Source organism: Zalophus californianus, chromosome 3 (assembly GCF_009762305.2).
Source record: "Zalophus californianus isolate mZalCal1 chromosome 3, mZalCal1.pri.v2, whole genome shotgun sequence".
In the NCBI taxonomy this organism is placed as follows: Eukaryota; Metazoa; Chordata; class Mammalia; order Carnivora; family Otariidae; genus Zalophus; species Zalophus californianus.
The window spans coordinates 68,359,591-68,384,036 of record NC_045597.1 but is presented as its reverse complement, the minus strand read 5'-3'; the positions used below and the strand labels follow the sequence as shown (position 1 = coordinate 68,384,036).

The following is a 24,446-nucleotide window of genomic DNA, read 5'->3' as shown; positions in this document are numbered from 1 at the left end:
GTGCCTTCTGTAAACACCATGAGGCTAGGGATTGTGTCTGTTTTAACATAATTTTATAAAAACTGAATTTTCTTTCATTAATCTATAAATTGTGGTTAATCTACCATCCAAACGAACACTCACCCCAAAGATGGACAGTAGAGAAAATTAAAATGCATTGTTTTCTTGATGAAAGAAGACATCATTCTTTTCTCATCTAGTAACTTTTCCAAATTCCAGACAAAATACAAGAAACAAAAATGGGTTTTCATTATCATGTAAATCTGAATATGAGTGGCCAAAAATAAAAACCAAAGTAACAAAGGCACTAACTGGAAATTTTAGCACCAAGTCATCATGTGAACATTCATATCAAGGATTCAAAAGCAGTGTAGCATAGATAATTAAATATTTAATCATGACAATGATTACTTATAATTTAAAAGCAGTTGAGGAAGAGTCATGTGGAATTATTTTTGAACTATAACAATTTCAAATTAATACACTTAACTAAAATACATTTTGTATTTTACATTTTACCACAGAAAACCAAAGGCAATCAATTAAGGATATAGTTGATTTTTAGTAATTTAAAAACAAAACTTCAAGAAGCAGATAATTGAGAGAAAATGTCAGTTTGCTGTTTTAATTTTAAAAATAATCCAATTGTATGAATTAAAGGGATATGACAAAGGGCTGCTCCAAACGGAGGCAGGGCAGAGAGTTGTTATGTACTATCTCAGTTGTTATGTACTAAGGTCAACTTTATTTTGAACATAGAAAACTTATATTCTTTCTCTTATTACAAAAGCTGAAGTAAGTATGTTCCAGTTCTCAATATGACTATTTGTGTTTTGGGGATAAAGGAAATGTTGCACCCTTATTTATGGCGTCTTCTTATATCTCTACAATAACCCCATTCAGAGTAGTAAAAGGCACATTTGTTTTACTGTTCCATCTAGGCACATTATAAAAGGCAAGATGACTGCCAGAAAATCTATACTTAAACTACTGTATTGTAATAGGACTGAGCAATCCCTTATAGAACACATAGAGGTCAGATTTAACACTCCATATTGACCTCATCATGATCTGGAATAAGAGCATTTGGTGATTTTTAAGACATTAATAAAGCAGGGTTATGGGAAAGCCACTCTAGACTTGACATTTAATTTTTTGTGTGTGCATGTAAATGAATTCAATATATGACTGTTCCAAAAGAATTTCAAATAATTCAAGTTTACCCAATTATAGAATAGATATAATTAAATGTGAAACCCCAGTAATACAGTTAGAGAACTGGGAACTCAAATGTAGAAAAAAAAAATGGTGAGGCAAGACTGAAATGGTGAATAAGATTACTAACTTGTATTGCCATTACTTCTTTGTACATGTATTTTTAAAGCAAGGAAATTAGAAAATTTAATCAGTGAAACATAATTTGGATAATTTTATAGTTGATACTGTAAGAATTTATTTTGTCCGTTCTAAGCTGTATTTGTTTATTCTATGGATTAGGAAAACAAAAACAAAGCACCAAATAATAAAGGAAATCAAGCTCAGAAAATAGAATATTTGATTTTGAATGGTGTTTTTTAATCACAGGAGAATCTCGTACTGGATCTGAGAATCTTATAAAATTACTCAGTTCATATTTACTGCAAAACTGTTATGCTCCCTTGATAAAGTAGAAATTAAGTAAGTAGACCTTAGAAATGCGTATGAGAGTTGACATGGTAAAACCTGAGGACAAGTGTTTGTATTCAAGGGGCTTACAACTGTGTCAGAGCTAGAACAATCTGAAGAGCAGGATTAAAATGGAAAAGCCAGTGGATCGTTCTTTTTATGGACATTCAACTATAAAATAAATTGGTTTTCTCCTTTAAAGAAAGAAGAAAGCCCTCTGCCAGCACACTGAACAGAACTTCCCATGATGTTTGATAACAGCCTAGCTATCCTCCAGTCTTTGGATGAGTCAGGCTAATTATTAATACACTAAAGCCAAGCTCATGTTCCATTGTGTCATATAGTTTTCTAAGCGAAACTGCCTCACGATAGTGTACTATTGGTTAGTAATAAAATTCCCTTGGAAATTTTTCATATTAGAGCTGCTTTATATTAAATTTTATTCTAAGTTAAACTCTATCAAATTTTATTTTAGGTAACAAAAACTATTTCAGGATTCATTAAATAGCAGCAAGAGAACAAAATCACAAAGTGTTATACTTGAACACTATGGGTGATGAAACTGTTTTGGAACAGTTCTGACCATGGCTTTTAATAAAATGGACAAGCTATGTTTACAGACCTGTGAGGCAAGTTGTTTCATAGTTTTTGCATCCTAGTGTACTAGTGCAGTGTTCAGTATTTAACAGAGGATCAATGTTTACCGAATAAAGCAAAGTATGTGATGAACAGAAATCTCAAAATATTGTGGGTTCTGAAACAGTGCTGCCATGTGGACAAATCCCTGAAATCTATATAAATAATTTTATACACAATAATAGAACCTATCATGTATCAGACACTTCGTAAATAGTACCTTTTTTTAAACCCAACAATCACCCTGGAAAGTAGACATATTGTTTTTTAAATTAGGGAACTGAGGCTGACAAAACTTAAATAACTTAATCCTCCACCAAGAAGTGGAGAATCTGGGACTAAGTCCTGCCCATTCTGACCTTTCTATAGCACACCCATGAGCTGGTGGGCAATGTTTTATATAATTATCGCTTGAGATTACAGTAAGAAATCAAATCCATTTTCTGTTTAGGGAGCATATATCTCTTTACTGATATCTATAGAAATAAAGGGCTGCATTTCTTCCTGCCTGACTGGAACATATACTTGTATTGTAAGAATATGTTCTTATGTATTCTTTCTGTAATTCTATAAATTCTATAAATTCAGTTTTATAGGTACAGCGAGTTGTGCTTGGTGTGCATGAAAACAAAACTATATTGGGACCCTCGATAGAAGGAGTAGAGGTCAGAAGACATAGGTAGGCATACTCTAAAGAGAACTAAGGGTATTTCCTATGAACCCATCTGTGGCAAGGGGGTATCACTTCCAGGACGCCCTAGAGACACCTCCAGAAGCAAGACAGAAAGCCATTGGTGTGTCTTCTGGATTGTTTCTGGTGTTTGGGGACAAGAAATGGTAACCCTGATACAGGAAAAATCATTGAGTCTTTTTTTATTTTATTTATTTAAGAGAGAGAGAGAGAGAGCACAAGCAGGAGGAGCAGCAGGGAGAGGAAGAGGGAGAAGCAGGCTCCCCGCTGAGCAGGGAGCCAGATGCAGGGCTCCATCATGACCTGAGCCAAAGGCTTAACCAACTGAGCCACCCAGGCGCCCTGCATCATTGAGACTTCTTAAGAGGGTCTTCCACTTCTGCCAATGATGTACTTCTTTTCTCTTCTTTCTTCTTCTTTTTTTTTTTTTTAAATCAGTCCTATCCTTTTAACGAGGAACTAGAAAAGCTGGCTAGAAATACAAAAAGGATCTTTTTGATGTCATCTTGAGAGGATAGATCTTGGAGAGAAGGTACAGAGAAGTCTGCCCATTTTCAACTGTTTTTCCCTTTGACTTATTTGCCAATTTGGAAGCTGTTCCTGAAGCTGGAAAGTCACTTAGAATGTGGCAGCTAAGAAGTAGAGAAGCCAAGAATAGCTTTTGGGAGTCCCATGGTTCTGAGAAAATAAAAACTGGAGTTCAAGGACAACTAACAAGGAATGGCCTTCGAAAATACCTCAGGGGGCGCCTGGGTGCCTCAGTCAGTTTAGCGTCTGCCTTTGGCTCAGGTCATGACCCCATGGTCCTGATATTGAGCCCCGCATTGGGCTCCCTGCTCAGCAGGGGGTCTGCTTCTCCCTCTGCCTCTCCCCACCCCTGGCTTGTACTCTTTCTCTCTCTCATTTATTCTCTTTGTCTCAAATAAGTAAAGAAAATCTTAAAAAAATATCAAAAAAAAAAAAAAAAGAAAATACCTCAGGCTTTTGGTTGAGACACAGAAAAGGGCCATCATAGGAATAAGAAGGGACCTGAAATAGACCAGACCTAACAGACTGAAAACCATACAGATTAAGATACTCTACCCCTGGCCTACCTTCTTGACAGAAGCAAAAGTAAAATTTTTTATGGAAGTAAAAAACATTGCTCAGAGTCTAATTTTTTTCATAAACAAAGACAGCATTCCATTAAGAATTCCTGGGCACATCAGGAACAGGAATAAGAAAAAGACAACAGAAACAAGATCCATAGATGATCTAAATATTGGAGTTATTAGACATAGACTTCAGGATTTCACAAGAGAAGCAGAATCTATAAAAATCAAATGAAAATTCTAGAACTAAAAAATACAATGACTCAAAACTGGAAATTTAAACAATACATTTATAATAAAATAAAAAAAACATGAAATACTTATGAAAAAATTTGACAATACATGTATAAGACTTGTATGCTGAAAATTACATAGAGAAATTAAAGACCAATACAAATGGAGAGATATGCCATGATTATAGATTTGAAAACTCAATATTGTTAAGATGGCATTCTCCCCAGACTGATCATAAGATTCAACAGAATCCCAATAAAATCCCAGCAGGTTTTTTCAGAAATTGAAATGCTGATTCTAAAATTTATATTAAAATGCAAAGAAATTAGAATGACCAAAACAATTTTTAGAAAAAAGGAAGTTGGATAATTTGGCGTAAGGATAGACATATATTTATCAATGGAACTGAATAGATACTCAGAAAATCAGACAAAGGTGCCCAAGTAATTCAATGGGGAAAAGGATAATCCTTTCAACAAATGCAGCTGGAATAACTGGATTCTCATTTTGAAAATTATGAATATCAACTCCTACTGTTATACCACACAGATGAATTAACCTTCAATGGATAATAGGCTTAAATGTAGTAAATTGTGAGTATTAAAAACATAAATAGGATTTTATTTACAACTTTATGCTAATGAACTTTAATATTTGGATAATATGTACAAATTCCTAGAAAAATACAACTTACAAAAAATGCTTTTCAAAATATGCTATTAAAAAAATGAAAAGACAGGCCACAAACTGGTAAAAAAATATTCACAACACACACTTTGACAAAAAACATGTGTACAAGGGGAAGGGGAAATGGAGAAGTATTAGAATCTTGTATAACGAAGACGAATATATAAGTTGGTTATACAAGATGAATAAGTTCTAGAGATTACAGCACAGTGCCAATAGTACAACAATGTGTTATATACTTAAAAATATGCTAAGAGGGTAGATCTTATGTGAAGTGCTTTTATCACAAAACAATAATAAATTACAAAGAAAATAATGTACATAATATATAAACAACTCCTACAACTCAATTATAAGAAAAACTCCATTTTAAAAATGGGCAAAGTTTTAAACACACTTCACAAAAATAAAACTAACACCATATACCCACTCAACTGGCTAAAATGAAAGACTAACAGAATCAAGTGTTTGCATTTGATGGAAAGACCCATCATCCTTTTAAACTAGATGGAAGATGTTTAAAAAGTACAGGTGCGGGTAGAGTAGATGCTAGAAAAAAGAATTCTTGGCCTAGGCTCACAATTTTATTTTTAATAAAATATGAAGCAAAGTCACTGGTTGAAGAGGCAGTTGGCAATTTGAGAAAGGAAGAAGAATAATGAAATACTAGGTTTCCAGAAGACAGCAAAGTAACTAGAGAAAAGGAGTTGGATGACTGGACAATGTGGAGAGCCCATCTAGGTGTGAGATCGTTGTTAGTTCATCCAATTGTTAAGCTCTGGGTGCAAGCACAGAAAACATAAATGCATGAGTTCAACCATGAGCCAGGTTTTGCCAGGCAAGCAGTAGTGAGGGACAAGAATTGAGGTATTTGCAGACAAGTGATTTAAATGCCACTATTTGTGAAAATAAATAAATAACATGCATTTTTTTAAACTATGAAGAACTATGTTAGTGTAAATTACTGATATAATGTGGCAAAATGAAGCACTCTTTCAACTACATACATGCAGGATATCCGAAGCTGAAATGTCTAATAAAGAACTTATTCCTTATTCTACATATTCAGGTTGAGATCTAAAACTGTTTTTCCCTTACTGTCTTCCAAATCAGCCTCTTTCCACATTTTCACAGCTTTGACTCTTTCTCCTTCACGTTTTATATTTTTATTCCTTTTTAAAGTTTTCCTGGACATCTTGCCTCCTGTTTGTCCTATTTCTAGTCAGCCTAATGATACTGCAATATTGCCCACTTTTTTCCCTTGGATTTTCATATAAACATATGTCACGGCACTCCTCAAGCCACAACAGCTTTCTTTACACCTACTACCAAGACCACCCAAAAGGTTTTATAGAGAAACACTAAAATGTCCTCATTTAGCTATTAGAGACAATCTAACGTTCTTGCATTCCCCAGTCCACCTGTTTCTCTTAGTATATCCGCTTAAGTCTCTATTCGCTCTGGCTTTCGCAAGTTCTCAGTTCTTATGTAGGCCACAGAACAGAAAGAGCTCTGAAACAAAGAAACAAAAGTGTTTACCAAAACTGAACACATTTCTTGGGAGAACCAGGCACCTTGCGGCTGACACTTTTAGAATTACAATCTAAAATTAATGGATAATGGGGATGGATACAGATTTATTTTTTCAACGTCTTAGTTGTTTCCGTGCTGCATCTAAAACCAAAACAAAACCAGTGCACTTTTCACTAGTTACTATGGTCCGTCCATCCATAAAAGGTTTGCCTCTCTACTTTGCAAAAATAGAAAAACGGCAGAATCTTCCTCTGGAACGCTTTGTGCATGCAGCCTTCCTTTAGTTAACAAAGCATGATCAAGAGAAAGACAACACCACAAAAAGCACAAAATATAAAATGTTTACACTGACAAAAACAGAAAAAGTCGACTGAACTTAAATTCCTGAGAAGCACTGTTAAAAAGCAAAAGCACGCTTCCTTAAATAACTGTTTTGGGTTCCAAAGGAATAGTCTATTTGCTTGAGTCCCTTTCCTTGTGACATCCCTACGGCCTCATGATTGATGCTTAAAAAAAACAGAGTGGGTGGATCAAGGCGGTCCAGAGATTTAGAGGGAAAGGCTGGGTCCATACCAACACTGGGACCGCGCCCAGCAAACATTTGGATCGCTTTAGAGTCGAGAGGAAAATACAGCTCGAGTTTTTACCTCATATACCATTAACTTTTCCACAAAGATTTCCAGAAACCTGACTCACATCTAGAAACCCAAGCCCTCTGGGCGGAGAGTGTGTGGGGGGGGAAACTACTACGTCACCACTTCCGCCTCGCCAGGCCAGCAAACGTGCAAAAATGGAGAAAGGCGCACACGCCAGCGGCGACTACGTCCCGAAAGTGCGCACGCGCATGGCGAGGCCCCGCCCCTCGCGTTCCCCACCTCCCCCAGACCCGCGCTCCCGCCTCGGAGAGGCGCGCGCCACAAGGCAGCCCCCGCTGGCACCGCCCGGGGCTTCCGCCCCGAGGCTCGACGGTCGCCGTTCGGTTCCGGTCCTAGCCCCGCCCTCACGCGGGAACTCTCCAGAAGTTTTAATATCCGGGACCAGAGGCTGGCGCCAGCGAGCATTTCCGGCAAGGGACACGAAGGAAAGGATCCGGTGACGCCTCTTCCCGTCCCCGTAGTCACCCAGGCTCCGGCTCTCGGTGCGGCAGCGCCATCTGGTGCCGCATCTCCCGCCGCCCGCGGAGGGGGCGCGCGCACCTTTCTCTCGGAACCTTCCAGAGAAATCGCGGCCCCGGCGTTTCTTTCTCTCGCCCCCCGGAAGGGAGGCACCCGAGTCTCCGCCCTGCCCGGTTCCAGTGCAGGAGGTACTTCGCAGGATTCTGAAGAGGAAGTTGCTTGTGGGAGTAGCTTTGTATTCCCAAGATGGAGAGAAAACGTATTTCTTTCTCTGGTTTTAAGCTAAGAAAAAATGTTTCTGTTTTGGTTTCCACATGCCTTGTTCCTGAACTATTCCCAGTCATCCCCGCATGAGTTTCTTAGTCTGTCAGGAATGGGGTCCTCTAATTCTCACTTGGTGGGAAGATGGCACCGGCTCTGTGGCTTAGATTGTCCTCTGGTATAAAAGCTTTTGTTTCTTTCCACCTACTAAGCCACTGTTGTAAAAGCGTGCAGTGTACGCGTTTGGAGCCTATCAGGAAGCGTAGAATTTAGTGGATAATTTGTTTTAAAACCAGGCTAGAATCACTAAATTCTACTCCTGAAACTGTTACACTATATGTTAACTAGAATTTTTGTTTAAGATTCTGTTTGTTTATTCGACAGAATGGGAGAGTACAAGCAGGGGAAGCAGTAGAGGGAGAGGGCGAAGCAGGCTTCCCGCTGAGCAAGGAGCCCGACGGGGGCTCCATCCCAGGACCCTGAGATCATGACCTGAGCCGAAGGCAGACGCTTAACCATCTGAGACATCCAGGTGCCCCTGTTAACTAGAATTTAAATAAAAACTTGAAATATTTAAAAAAAAAAAAAAAAAAGGCAGGCTAAGGAAATTTCCCAAACAGAGCCTCAGATATGCTCAGGCTGAATATAGATTTGTTTGCATGGCAGATTTCTTTTAGATAACCAGAGAGGAAACAGTTTCCCCAAAGTCAACAAAATGTAGGTAAATTCTTCCCTGATAATCCTTAGGTGACAACCTAGATTTCCCTGGAAGCTTGTAGGCCTGACAGTATTAGGTAGCTAGCATGAGATTGTTCTTGGTGTTTTATTGGAATGGCATTTTAGCTGAATATCTAAGTATATAGTGAAAGTGAGATAAGTTTCCTCTAGAATTCGTACATTAGCGCCTACTTGACTGCTCCACTGCGCATTTCTTCTATAATAGAGCAGTGGTTCTTAAACTTGAGCATCCATCAGAAGTCCCTGAAAAACTTATTAAAACAGATTGGCCTTAACCCCCGAGTTTCTAACTGGGAAGGACTAGGAGTAGAGGGGATAATTATAGCTCTGATAAATTCTCCCCTGATATTTAAGGTGTTGGTACTAGAACCACACCTGAAGAATTTAGAGTTCAGGATTGCTTTGTCATTAATGCTATTTGCTATTACAGGACAGATAGTGATGATACTAGAACTGGAGAAACATGTAGGCCTTTGACCCCTTTGCTGGAAAGTAGTAAGTTAAGCTCTAGAACCAGGAAAGTTATACGTAAATGAATATTCCCACATGAAAGCAACCACTACTTATAAATGTTCTGTATATATGATCATGTGATAGAGGGTGCTGTAATACCAGGTATGCTAAATATTTCAGTTATTCTGCAGTAATTTGTGTCCTTCACATTAGCTGCTAAAAGTCAGTAAATCAGAAATTACTAGAATTAAGGACAAAATTGTTTCAACAAACATTCTAATTTTATCCTCTGGAAGATGCCAGGCTTTTTCAAAGTCCTTTTGCATCTCCCCAAGTTCCCTTATTTCTCTGAATCCTGTATCAACCCCACTTAACTTCATCCACACCATGCCATTCACAAGTGGACACAATGCTTTCATTGGTAAAAATGGCCCTCTCTTTTGTAAAAATGGCTTACCTAATCTTTTCCGCAGGCCTTTTCCTCTTAATTCTGTCAAATCCTAACTCTGCCACTGCATTTGACCCTGACACAGTACAGTGCACCACACATTGTTCTATTCTTGCTCCTAAGTGAAATACAAATTGTTAGATAGGTTTGTTATGTTCTTAGCTGAAATTATTTCTAAAATCAGTTAAACATTTACAATGTTTGCTGTAGTATGACTGCATTTACTATAAAAATAACTGATATACCTTTGATTTGTAAATTTGTGTATCTAAAGATCAGTGAAGACCAGGGCTCCTGGGTGGCTCAGTTGGTTAAGCATCTGCCTTTGGCTCAGGTCATGATCTCAAGGTTCTGGGATTGAGCCCAGCATCAGGCTCCCTGCTCAGTAGGGAGCCTGCTTCTCCCTCTCCCTCTCCCGTTCCCCAGCTTGTGCTCACTTGCTCTCTCTCTGTCAAATCTTAAAAAAAAATGAAGATCAACAAAGACCATTGAAGTGTTGCTTTTGCAGTAATTTAGTAAGGTTTTTATGAATCAAAAACAGTTTTAATGACATCACTGAAGTGATTAAGGGAATGAATTCATTGAAGCTTTGAGGAATCAATCCATAGTCTAAAATGTAATTTATCACAAAATTATATCAGATCAATGAGATTGTATTTTTTACAGATACTAATCACATGTGCTTGTTTTTCTGTATATTTTAGGTCCATCCTCTACATTGTCTATTTTGAGCTCTGTGTCAGACACCGGGTTCCCTAAATCAGTCTTGTTCTAAAGCAAATTCATGGCTTTGAGAGCTCTCTTCATGGAAAAATGCAAGGCTCATTTTTTTATACTTACATATGAATGAGCACAATTTCATAGATTCATTTTTACTGACAACTCTGTGCTTCTTAGTAGTAACCTGCTGAATGAGTTATTAAGGCTTACTAAATGTGGTATTCATAGACTAAGATTATTGCATTACCACAAATAACTGGGAATTCTAATTCAGTACTCCACTTAGTTGTGTGGTGCCACCAACTCTTGGCACCTTTACAAACTCTTACTCTATATGCGTGCATGCAGGCGGTTGGAATTTCCATAATACTCAAGAAGGTTGCTTTCCTGCCAGTGTATCATTAGTGTTATATTGAGATGTGTTAACTATTCTTAATTATTGCTGTTCTTTCACTACCTTTTTTAGAATTATGTAAGGTTTTATATTTATGAACTGATTACTTTTGTAATTGCCAGGTGTTATCATTTGACTATTTTCTACCTCTCAATTTTTTTAAGTTATTATTGTTTTGTTCACTGGACTCTAGTCCTTTTCTTTTCCCCTATAACATGAATGAACCTCCATAAGAAAAAGGAAGAAAAAAAAAATAAAAGGTTGAGAACACCTGTCCTAAAACCATGGTATTCCCGTAAGAGTCCTAGTACTTTGTATCTGAGTCATTGATTAACCATTTAAACCAAGGAAGGAAAGGCACATGTACTGTGCCTTATTTTAAATGAACCTTGTTACAAATTCATTCATGATAAAGAGGTGTGATATAAAACCCAATTATTCATTAGAAATGCTACCTGTTGTATTTGTGGAGGATTATTAAATAACCCTACTTTGTTGACTAAATGTAATTAGTAATTTATAACATTTATTATGTCTATTAATGTCACCATTTATCGTGGCTAATTTTGTCAGTAAGCATCATGTGAGGTGATGTAGTTTACTTTCAATCAAGGATTGGTGGAGTTTGACATAGTAATTACGTTTGGACTCCAGTGTCAGATTTGCTTTCAAAAATATTTTCTATTGATTACTTTCAGGTTCCATTTTCTTTTTTTTTTTAAATCTTTTCTCCACTTTCTAAAAACATAATACCTAAATGGATGTGTAATGAACATCTGTGAAAGAAGGATTTCTCCAAGGAGAAATTTTGAAGTAAGATGATTCAGCTCTTGCACTGTCTTAACTTTTTTAGATATCTTTTTATCAATGTTATTTTTGCTACAATGAATAGCCTTGTTAATACTTTGCATTTTAGCCTAACACTACTGATACTCACATTTTTACTCCGTATTGGGACAATTTTTTTTTTTTTTTTGTACACTGGCAATATATAATACTGTCAGTCACTGGCAATTGAATCTTTGTAGCCTTAATACTGCCTTTTTACGGTGTTTGAGTTGCAGTTCTTAAACTTTGTAACTTGGCTTGTTGTGTTTTAAATCTCATTCAAGCTGCCTGTCATTTCTTTTAAGTTATTCTTTGGAAGTAAATTTGAATTAATTGTTCTGCTGTACTCATTTTAATGGCTATTCTCCCTGATGGTGAGCTACATTTATTATTGTATTGTTAAAATAATAGCATTTCTTATTTGTAATCAATTAAATACAAGACCAACATATTGTACATGTTTCAATGATAATTGATATAATTTGATATATGGATAAACTCTTTTAAAGTTTAAGTACTAATGCAGATCATACATTTATTGTAATAGCACATTTAGAGCCCTTGACATTTGATATGGATAAAATATTTTAATATCTAAGTTTACTGTACTAGTTTGAGCAATGCCAATTATTAGTACTTTGGAAAAAGCAAAAATCCAAGGTATTTTTATATGACTTTTAAATACTACCACAAAAATAGCCATTTTCCAGTAGATCATTTTCAGTTGTTACGGTAAACTTATTATTAATATTTCAGCCATGTATTGATCAGAATTAGTCATTTACACTACTGAATTAACTGTATCTAGCTCTTGTTCAATAGCTTTGATATTTTAGTTATATATAGCCATTGTATCAACTTCACTGTCTTAAAAGTGTTCCATACCAGATGAAATACAGCCCTATTAAACAGAGTTCTAATATTAAAACACTTTGTGTTGAGTACAATAAGGTCTCCCCAACTATAATTCCTATTGTACAGAATTCTACAAATGTGGATTTGTATACTTGTACTTTTTCCACAAATGTGAGAATTTAGGATATTGTATTTGTAAACCTGAGTAATTTTTCTTGAGGATAATTTTTAAAATTACAATAAAAGCATGGGATCCTGGGAAGAGAAAAAGGAGATAAAACATATAGAAGAGCAAGTGTATGTAGATATCTTTGTAATGTAATCTTGGGAGAAATATAGGGAACTGAGGCAAAGTAAACCAAAGGAAAGGAATTGAGATATGTGAACACTTTAGAGGTAGAGCAATGTTCTGCTATGGTCATTTCTAAACTGGTATTAAGTTATCTTAAGCATGAAACAATGCATTAGAAAGGTTTGAAGAATATCTCACAGTATACTGGCATTTTCTCCTTCAATTATCCTAAGCTAAAAAAAGTAACTGAATCATAAAAAACACTGATTATTTGGTGGAGATTCAAGGGAAAATGCTTCTTATATTTACAGCAAGGCAAAAACACAAAGAATTTTGAAAATTGAACAGTGCAGATTATTACTGTTTAAAAATACTGAAAATATCAGTTGATTTTCTTTAATGAGTTGTGTGTCATCATTTTAGGTTCATTTATTACTACAATTCCCTAACCCTGCTTTACCTATAAGGTCTTAAATACTTCATTCCTGTTTTCTCTTATAATTATAGGAGTATAATTTCTCATGGTGATAAGTAATGCCAGGTGAAGGGATAAAGTTAAAACAAGTCTAATACTTGACAAAAATAATTATAAATATGAATGTTTAACGCCCTACAATATGCCCAAAGAATAGTGTATATAAAAGAATTATATATTTTTTTATTTGAAATGAGTAAAATACACATCAAATAAATTCTAGGTAGAACAAAGTAATATATGTAAAGAAAGCAAAACCAAAAATCAGAAGAAAATGCAGATGGATATCTAATCTCTAGATAGGAAAGGACATTTTTAAAAAAAAATTTTATTTTACAGAGAGAAGCGTATACATGTGCATGAGCTAGGGAGGGGCAGAGAGAGAATCTCAAGCGGACTCCCTGATGAGCACAGAGCCCAACGCGGGGCTCAGTCTCAGGACCCCAAGATCATGACCCGAGCCAAAATCAAGAGTTGAAAGCTTAACCAACTAAGCCTCCCAGGCGCCCTAGGAAAGGACCTTTTTTAATCACAAAAGCGATCAGAAATCAAAGGAACAACTGATAATTCTTTCTAAATAACAGTGTTAAAGTCTGTGTTAAAATCTATAAAACAAATAATTAGAAAAAAAATGTCCTTAGTATGTCAATCCATTTTTAAAAAATACATTGACTAATTTTATTTTTCTTTTTGTAGTACTAGTGCTTTCTGATGTTTCTATAATGAAATAACGTGTAAGAATTATAAAAAATTATAAATCGCTTAAATCTCACTAAAAAGTCTCTTGGAGTATATAATGAAATAAAATCCAGTGGTTTATTAGTTACAAGAGATGCATCTAAAAAATTCAGAAAAATTACAAATGAAGCAGTGAGCATACTTAAATCATACTAAAAGATGGATCAGTATTAATGTCAGATTAAGTAGAATTTGTGGCAGAAAGCAATGCATAGGATAACTTTAAAATACGATAGTACAGAGATACACCATAGAGAATAAAAATGAGTTAAAGCAAGGGGAACAGACTTTTGGAAGTAGAAAATAGAATTGAGAAAAAGAGGACAGCAGGCTCCAGCAAAACTGATGAATGAATTTGGAAGCCATTCTTAACTGGAACCATTGGTTGAAGAAAATCCAAAGGTACAAGGCCCGTCACTTACTAAAAGTAGAACACTGCATAGAAAGCTTGATGACACAACATACCAATTTCATGAAAAGGACTAAAGTTATCTCTGTTGGGTGAACTAAGGAAAATGTGATGTGATGCCTGAATCACAAAGTAATGGCTCAGGCAAATGATTGGCATGTAGGTAAGGTTTTGCAAAATCAAGTCTTTCAGAAAATAGAGATAGGTAACCAGCAGATGTGATACTGGATATTTGTGGTACGTTTTGATTAAACCAACTAGAAGTTTGTGACAAGTCTTTTATTTTTTAAAAAGTATTCCCAGGAATGCTTAAAAAGATTATACTCTCTTGTGCTGTACAATAAACTAACAGAGAATTCAACAGTTTGCTGTTTTAATATACATCTTCTTAACTGTTAGTCTATTCTCAATTACACAAAAAATAAATGATAACAGAATTTTTAAAACATAATTAAGATAGCTGGGTGGCTCAGTCGTTAAGTGTCTGCCTTCGGCTCAGGTCATGATTCCAGGGTCCTGGGATCAAGCCCCGCATCAGGCTCCCTCCTCCGCGGGAAGCCTGCTGTCCCTATCCCACTCCCGCTGCTTGTGTTCCTGCTCTTGCTATCTCTGTCTCTGTCAAATAAATAAAAATTTTAAAAAAACACACATAATTAAGAAAGTAGAATATCTATAGCTGGGGCAGCATACCTAATTGATCTATTACTTAGTCACCAGGATACCTCAATAAATTCTCTAAAGCAGAAGCCAGTGATTAGCATTCTCATAAAATGAAATAAACCAGGGGCACCTGGGTGGCTCAGTCAGTTAAGCGGCTGCCTTCGGCTCAGGTCATGATCCTGGAGTCCTGGGATCGAGCCCGTCTGGCTCCCTGCTCAGCGGAGAGCCTGCTTCTCCCTCTCCCTCTGCCTGCCACTCTGCCTACTTGTGCTCGCTCTCTCTCTCTCTCTCTTTCTCTCTCTCTCTCTCTGTGTCAAATAAATAAAATCTTTAAAAAAAAAAAATGAAACCAGGACAATGAACCTTACAGTGTGAACCCCAGTGAGATTTCAGCATCACCTGGGAACTTCTTAAAAATACAAATTCTAGATCCCTGCCCCAAACCTATTGAATTAGAAATTCTGAGAGTAGAGCCTATGTTTTAAAATTTAAAAATCAGTGTTTTAACAAGTTCTCCAAGTGAGCCTTGATGGTTGTTAAAGTCCAAGAAGCACCAAACTTGATAAAGAAATGAAAATTTAAACAAAAATCTAAGATTGTTGGAATTAAGAAATAACCATAATTCCAAGGTACAGTGCTAGACACTTGAGGTTATTAGTGAACAAAGGAATAGAAATACAGCCCTCACTGAGTTTTCATTTTAATGGAATTATGTAATACTGCTAAACTTAAATTCATAACTAGATTTTTATTTTATGAGCAAAACTAATTTTATTAAATAATTCAGAAAATGAAAAAGCAAGAGGAAGACTAGTAAAAATAAAAGCAGTAATAGCAAATGCATTAGAAAATAAGAAAAAGTGAACAAATCACAAAATAATGAATTTAGAAAATCCCAGTAAAAATTAGAAATGATAGAGAAATTATAACATGAAGAAAACATGTTAAATATATACATACTATTTATCACTGTCAAAGTTGAAAATTGTGAATGATTTTTAGAAAAAACTACTTAAAAGTTTAATGATATTCTATCAATAGCAAAAAATTTGTTTTATGTTACCAAATTACTTATTTCCCTCAAAAGCCTTCAGTTATAAATGGTGCTGGTGAAATCTCTCATCTTTAAGAGGAATAGATAGTTCCATATATAGAACATAGAGAAAAAAAAAGATGCAGTGATTAATCCATATTACCAACTAGAAATTGGGTTGAAGACAAAAAAGACTATATTTGCAACCTAGAGGATTCTCAGGGGCATAGCTTATTACTTTCATGCCCAATAGTAAAAGTCAATGTAAGACTATAACAACCAAGAAAAGGCAGAACAAATGAGGATGCACACCCTTCAGGAATGAAGGTTTGGGTCATTCAGGTAAAGAATAAAGAGCAGTCAAGGTTTGGGTAGAGAGTAAGGGGAAAATGGAATGGGTAGTTAAAGATGGAATCCATAGATATTATCTACAACCTTGAGACAATTACAGAAATTAGTATATTTTTTCCTCTTCTTGCTATATGCAGTGTTTACTTGTAAACACTTTTTTCCCTTTTTTATTTTATATACAAGCTGTTGGAAGCTAACACTATAATCTTTGAGTAACAGAATATTCCGTGAAACTGTGGCCGAGTTTGAGGAGTTATTACCGTAGCCTGTGTTGAACACAGTAACTGTTGGGACTAGGGACATGTACTTCCTCATTTAGGGGAAAGGGGGAGGGCTTCCTTACTTGCAACATGTATAGCTGTATTTTGTTAGTTGGAAATATATTTTGTTGCTATATGGGAATTCAGATGTGTGTAGAAAGTTGCATGTGGAACTGAATGGCCAAAGGAATGAAATGTGCCCATTATTAATATATTGCCTCTCAGTTCCAAATTCCTCTTCCTTTCCTATTCTATGAAAATGAATTTGGAATCTTTGTTTTTTTTTTCTTTGTCAGCTGTCAATAAGCCTTGTCAGGAGATGGTGCTGGGAAGACATTGCAGGAAGAAGGGGTTTTCCTTTATTTCCATTGGGCTTACTTGGTAGTACCCTAATGTGTGGTTTCTCCTGCTCCCACTCCTGCATTGCAGACAGCTTTTTCCAGCACACATCTCCTATACTGAATGGCAGTCAGCATCCATTGTCCAGCATAGACCCCCAGAAATGCTCATTGGGCAATTTTGTAGGAGAGTGCCTCCAGGAAGATACCTCCTTATGAAGAGATTTTGTCAGCATCTTAAAGGGGGATTTCCATCAGGTTCTGCCCATGCAGCTCCAGAGTGACTTCTCTGCTATTCAGTGACCCATGGTTAAACCTACTTCAACCAGAACTGGATCTTACCTGCGTTTGGTTGTGGGGGTGGGGTCTTTCTTGGGTGCTCTAATATCAGCCCTATGGATAATGGCTTCTTCTTAATTCTCTAGTCCTGCATTTTTTAAGAGTTCTATTTACTTTTTATGAGTCAATTCCTCATGACTTGAATACACAGCTCTAGGTAATAATTCTTTAAATTTTTTCAAATTACTATATGGCTTTTCTCTCCAGGTAGTATGCAACCTGAAGAACAGAAAGAAAAATGAACAGAGTCTCAAAGACCTGTAGGACACAGGAACATACACACACATATTGAGAGCCCTAGAAGGAGAGAGAGAGAAGAATGTGTGGGTTACAAAATGTGTGAAGCAAAGATGACCAAGTACTTTCCAAATTTGATGATGAACATTAATATACAATCCAAGAAGCTCAATAAACTCCAAAGAGTATTAACCCAAATAAATTTATACCAAGATACATTATAGTCAAAATGTTGAAAGACAACGAGAGCATCTTGTGTTTAGCAAGAGAAAAGTGACTCATCACATAACAGTGGAACCACAATAAGATTAAGAGCTGACTTATCTTAATCTCTCAATCCGAAATTGAGGCCAGAAGGCAGCAGAATGACATATTCAAAGAAAAAAACTGTCAACCAAAAATTCTATATTTGGCAAAACTACCCTTCAAAAACTGAAGGGAGAATGAAGACATTCTCAGATAAACAAAGACAGAGAATTTGTTGTTACCACATCTGCTTACAAGAAATACTAAAGAAAATCCTTCAGGCTGAATGGAAATGACAACAGATGATAACTTGAATCCACATGAAGAAATAAAGAACACTGGAAAAGGTAATTACATGGAAAGACATGGAGGAAACTTAAATGCAAATTGTTAAGTGGAAGAAGCCAATCTGAAAAGGGTATATACTGTTTGATTCCAACTATATAACATTCTGGAAGAGGCAAAATAGGAAGACCAAAAAGATCAGTGGTTGCAGGGGTCAAGAGGGGATGAATAAGCAGAACACAGGGATTTTTAGGGCAGTGAAAATATTCTGTATAATATTATAATGATGGACATACATCACACATGGGTCCAAACCCATAGAAATGTGTAACATCAAGAGTGAAACCTAAGGTAAACTATGGACTTTGGGTGATTATGGTGTGCCAATGTGGGTTCATCCTTGGTAACAAATGTACCACTCTGGTGGGGGGATGTTGATAATGAGGGAGACTATGCCTGTGTGGGGGCGGGGGCTCTATGGTAAACCTCTGTACCTCCCTCTCAAATTTAGGTTGTAAACCTCAAACTTCTCTAAAACTTAGTTCTAATATGGGGGGGAAATTTTGTAATTTACTTAATTACATAGGTAAATATAAAGGACTACAGAAATACTATCTAAATACTTATAATACTATATAAATACTTAAAAAGACAAATATTTTTGTCTTTCCTCTTAAATGATTTAAAAGACAATTGCATAAAACAATAATTACAAGACTATAATTGAGCTTATATAATGATGTGATGTATGGCAATAATAACATGAAGAGAAAAGAATTATACCTATGTTAGAGCAAAATTTCTATATTTCACTGACATTAAGTTATTAATCTGAAGTAGATTGTTATTAATTGTAGTATATTGTAACAAATTGCTGGTTATTTGAAGGCCAAGAGCAGCCACCAAGGAAACAACTAAAAAAGGTCTTAAAAAATGAATTAAAATAGTATACTAGGATGTATCTATTTAACATAAACAAACACAGTTAAAGAGGAATGGAGGACAAAAATTACTTGAGACATTGAAAAACAAATACCAAAATAGCAGAAGTCCAGCTATATCAATAGTTTCATTACATGTGTATAGATCAAAGGGCAGAGATTGTCAGAATGTATTAAAAAAAAATCCAACAGTAGCATGTGCATGTCATTTTATAAAAAAAAGTCAAGATTTTTAAAAGGCAACTACACTAAAAACTTATTTTATACTAAAGGTTGAAATACCATTTCATTTGTAGTACAGAAACGAAGTATAACTTTGAGAGGAAAAAAGATATGGTTTCCAAATCCTAACACTTTTTCACTCATAATCTTTCTATACAAAACTTGGTCCCTCTGTGACCTTGGGAAAGGTACTTCTCTATGCCTTAGCTTCCTTATTTGTAAATTAAGAATGATAATTATAGTACTCACCTCACAGGGTTGTTAAGCTTAAGTCATTTAGTATGTTTTAAAAGACTTAGAAAAGTGCCTGGGAAATACTTGAGACAATAAATATTTGTTAAATAACACTTGAAAAGTAATAATCCCTACCAAAGCATATCTATATACTTTCTTTTAAAATGTTGCACTGTTGCTAAGGTACATTTTCACAGTTTGCTTTTAACTATTTGTGTATATTTCTTGAAATTAAAAAAAAAAAACTAGCCTATCTTTATGGTAGAGAGAAAGAAAGGAGGGAAGAGGGGAATAAAAAAGGAAAGAAATAAAAAAGAATACTAAGTGTTTTTAAGAAAAAGTTTAAAATTTTTGACCTTTGTCATAAGATAACAGTACAATAATTTTTCTCACTTTCTGGTTTCTATTGGACTATATGACCTGTTAGGGCCTGAAAATGAAGGTAAGAAAAATAAAAACTCTCATGTAATTCTTAATATTTAGTCTGTGGAATAATATAAAATGGTTATTGTAATAGTCTATATACTAATATAAAGTTACTGCTATTATCAGCCATGGGATTCACTCAATATTAGAGTTTTGTTTTTAGCTCTCAGTAATCTTCAGATTCAATGTCATTTTCTAACCAAGCCACTCATGTAGAAATTAGCACATACCCTAAGGATTGAAAAACAATAAAATGTTAAATATAATAATAGGTGACTTTTTAACTTTATGTTTCTAGGCATCTGCTAAGCATGTTTATAACATATGATAGATTTGTCATTTAAATTTTCTGTTTCCCAGAAAACAATCTTTTTAGGTGATTTGAAAGACTATTGAGTTTCTTCATTTTCTCTATGTTCACAAACTAGAAAAGAGGTTTGAAAATGGTTTTGAAGTCTAATACTCTTAAAGAATTATATTAACCTAATACATTTACTTATAATACTTCTTTATAATGTTGTTTTATTCCAAAAGTACCACCTGTTTTTCTTTCAACTAAAAGAAGTTCCATTTAAGCACAAAACATGAAATTCAGATATATCTCAGCTTTGAAAGAATTTGAATACAATTAGAATATAACAAAGTTAGAGAATAGAGAAGATACCTCAACATATCATATATTTGGTGTTATGAACTGAATGTTTGTGTCCTCCCCAAAAATCATATGTTGAAGCTCTAAACCTCCACTGTATTCAGAGGTGAGGCCTTTGGGAGGTAATTAGGTTTAGATGAGGTCATGAGGGTAGAGCCCCCATGCTGGGATTAGCGCCCTGATTAGAAGATGAAAAGACACCAGAGCTGCTTCTCTCTGTCTTATAAAGATATAGCCAGATGACAGCCATCTATGAACCAGGAAGAGAGCCCTCACCAAACACTGAACCTGATGGAGCCTTGGTCTTGGACTTTACAGCCTCCAGAACTGTGAGAAATCAATGTCTGTTGTTTAAACCACCCAGTCTATGGTATTTTCTTACATTAGCCTGAGCTGACTAAGACATGTAGATATTATTTTCAGGTTCTGGAAGCTCAATATAAAATAAGAAAGTTAACTGGCATTATAGCTGATATCCTAAGCATAGTATATATTTCCTTATCTGTCCACACAGCTACACTACTACTTTTAACAATTTTTTTCTCTAACAGAACTTCAATTTGGTTTGGAAACTTAAATTCAAGTTCATAGGTCTTAGTGTAGACTTTTATTTATTTATTTATTTATTTATTTATTTTAGAGAAAGAGAGAGAGAGACAGTGCATGAATGGGGGTGAGAGGGGCAGAGGGAGAGAATCTTTAGCAGGCTCCACGCCCAGCGTGGATTCCCAACATGGGCCTGCATCTCAGACCCTGAGATCATGACTTGAGCTGAAATCAAGAGTGGGACGTTTAACCGACTAAGCCACCCAGGCGCCCTGGTGTAAACTTTTTTTAATGGCCAAAACAATCCCTCTATAGATTTTCAAAGCATAGTATCTTAAGGACACAGGGGAAATTATTTTAAAAGAAAGAAGATTAGCCTTCAGAAGAAGAAAGGCCTGGGTTTTTTGGTTCGTTTTCCCCTTTCCACAAAATCTATGGTGGCAAAAAACATGGAAAATGCCACCTCAAAATATGAAAGGACTGAACATAACAATCCTGCAGACCCCTGGTCACAATAAAGAGGTCATTTCACGTGTCATAAAAATTGTTGCCAAATGAAATTGAATAGGTCTTGGCAGTAACATCCCAGAGAGAACCAATCACCTTTGTGAATATGTAACTAAAGAATCTATCTGTAAGCACACAAGCTATCCATCATTTAAAAAAAATCTTAAAACACCTCATTGTACATCTTTAACTTAAATATATATATATTTATTTATATAAATATAAATATATATATTTCAGAATCAGCAACATTATCAGGTAAGTTTTAGCTTGTATTTTTATGCTTTGGTTAAACTGAAAGGATTTGGAGACACAAAATCAGCGCCCTTCAAATAAAGCCCCACACAGTTAAAGGCAATCTTGTGTTTCAGTTAAGATCTTTCCATACTTAATCTGCAAACTGTTGACAACAGCTCAACAGACTTACATTCTTTGTACTGATAGCATATTTTTCTTAATGCCTTGAGTGTAAGTATTAATAAATTTTAGAAAGTGTCAGTTCTCTTGGAGGCTACTATTGCCACCACTGCATTAAAATATGTTTAAGAATCTTTTATTTCTATGCTACCTCCATTACCTTTTCCAGTTCCTTGCTATAAAGTCCATAAACTTGTAAGTAATTAATACAAATAAACTTAAAAGGGTTTTTTTGGGGGGAGGGTCTGGATTTCTAACATATAGATGTTAGCTTTGCATGAAGCTGACATCCTGAATGTTGTGAATTTAGTTCTAAAAATGAAAAAGAGGAAAAAGGAAAAAAATGGGCTATAGGAGTCATTCTAGAGTTTAAAATCTTTGCAAAAGACCTGGATGTTTTTTGTCACACTGATAAAAATTATTTACTTGAATCCTCTTATTCTGTTCATTTTACAAGTACTGTTTATTTCCAAATTGAAGATATTTTCTCCCCTGATGGCCTCTGTGTGTAATCCCTGTGACTGCTAGAAATACTCTCTTGTTATTTTTAAATTACATTACTTAGACGTGTTTCTTTTCCTCCATTACATTTCTTGTCTTTTTAAAATGTCTTTGTGAGTGACATTAAATGGGTATTACAAATTGGATTTAAGAGATCTGTGCCAGTGTACCTGACTGAAATTCTGTACTACCTTCTGCCAGTGTATCCAGTTTAATACGAGGAATAGCCACGAAACTTAAGACCGCTCTTCAGTTTAAATTTTTCTAAATTAGTTGCTTTTCAGAGCTACTTTCTTATCCTTTGCAGTCCAAAAGCATCAAAATATCATACTGTAATGCTTTTTTGTATAAGACAGAGATGATTTATAGCATTAGTCTAACAATTCCAAAAGTGTCACCATTTTTTGATAATTACCGCACCTGGGGGCCATTATTGTACCACATAATGTGACTAATGCTCTGTTGTTTCTTTCTGTTTAAACCACAGCCACAAATCGAAAGATAACACATTTTGGCTTTCAGTTTTCTCAGTCAGTCTGCAAGAAATAGTCATCTTTTTCAACTTTAGCAGCTTAACATCTCACTTCAAATTTTCGAACTATTCCATAGCTGAGATCACATTTCTTTTTTTTTTCTTTTTTTTTTTTTAAAGATTTTATTTATTTATTTGAGAGAGAGAATGAGAGAGAGCATGAGAGGGGGTTGGGTCAGAGGGAGAAGCAGACTCCCTGCTGAGCAGGGAGCCTGATGCGGGACTCGATCCCAGGACTCCAGGATCATGACCTGAGCTGAAGGCAGCCACTTAACCAACTGAGCCACCCAGGCGCCCCTGAGATCACATTTCTATTGCACTCTGAGGATAATTGAATGTTACTTGCTCTGGACTTCATTTCCATGTTTCCTTCTCCTACGATACCGAGAGCCAGTGTAAATTTGGTGGTTAATGCATGTAAGTGGTAATTTTTGAAGATAAAATATTCAAATTTGGAAACTCAAATCTTCACATTAATTTTAGCTATTTCCTTCCTGCTTTTTTTAAAACTGAGAAGTTTTAAATATCATCCATAATACTTTTCATGACCTTGCCCTCAAGTGACTCTGACCTCTATTTATTCTTCAACATGGCCGCCTACATCTCTTCACTTATATGGCCTCGCTTATATTTTTCTCTTTACCTAGAATAATCTTCTTCCATTCCCACATGTCCAATGTCTGTCCAACACTTAGGCCTGGGTCAAATGGTACTTCCTCCATGAAGTCTTCCTAGATTCTTCACAAAAAAATGTCTCTTTTTATTCTGAAATTATATAGTACTTTATATATACTTTATATACATATATAATATATTTTTATATATACTTTTAATTTCACACACTTATTAATTAGGAACACTTTTAAAATATGCACCACTAAACTCTCCAAGGCCCAAGGATCTCATCTCATCCATCCAGGAGAACTAAAATATTAATATTTGTTTGTTGAGTAAAGAAACTATGTAGATAGCAAAACAATGTTAATTTTATGAGTAAAAGAACAAACTTACCTAAATTGGTTCATTTAAAAAAATACTATGTTTTATAGGTATGCTATATAATAAAATTAAAATATCAACTTATGAGGCGTGTGGGTGGCTTACTTGGTTAAGTGTCTGCTTTTGTCTCAGGTCATGATCCCAGGGTCCTGGGATCGAGTCCCACTCAGGCTCCCTGCTCAGCGGAGAGTCTGCTTCTCCCTCTCCCTCTGCCACTCCACCTGCTCATGCTCTCTCTCTCTCTCACACAAATAAAAATTCTTTTAAAAAAATATCAATTTATAACTATAAGTAAAATTATACAAATTTTAGAGGATTTCCTAGCATGATAGTTGGGAGTTGAGAAGAAAAAAAAAAAAGAAGTCAAGGAAACCCTTGTCACCAAGGCAAAATTATATTGAGCATAAGCTGTTGCAGGAGCTGTAAAGAATAAATGTGGTAAGATATTGCTAAGGAT

At 35.5% G+C, this 24,446-nt stretch overlaps 2 protein-coding genes across 3 annotated transcripts in view; one reads left to right on the top strand and one right to left on the bottom strand.

Annotated features, from left to right (window-relative positions):
* The window catches only part of STARD13 (StAR related lipid transfer domain containing 13), a 512,105-nt gene that overhangs the window by 386,149 nt on the left and 101,510 nt on the right, over positions 1–24,446 (bottom strand). The window lies entirely within an intron of this gene.
* On the top strand, positions 2,250–20,120 carry LOC113920431. Its single transcript, XM_027590682.2, has 3 exons — positions 2,250–2,294; positions 7,240–7,840; positions 17,452–20,120. The coding sequence occupies exons 1-3, from the start codon at positions 2,250–2,252 to the stop codon at positions 17,484–17,486; spliced, it is 681 nt and encodes a 226-aa protein (XP_027446483.2). The 3' UTR covers positions 17,487–20,120.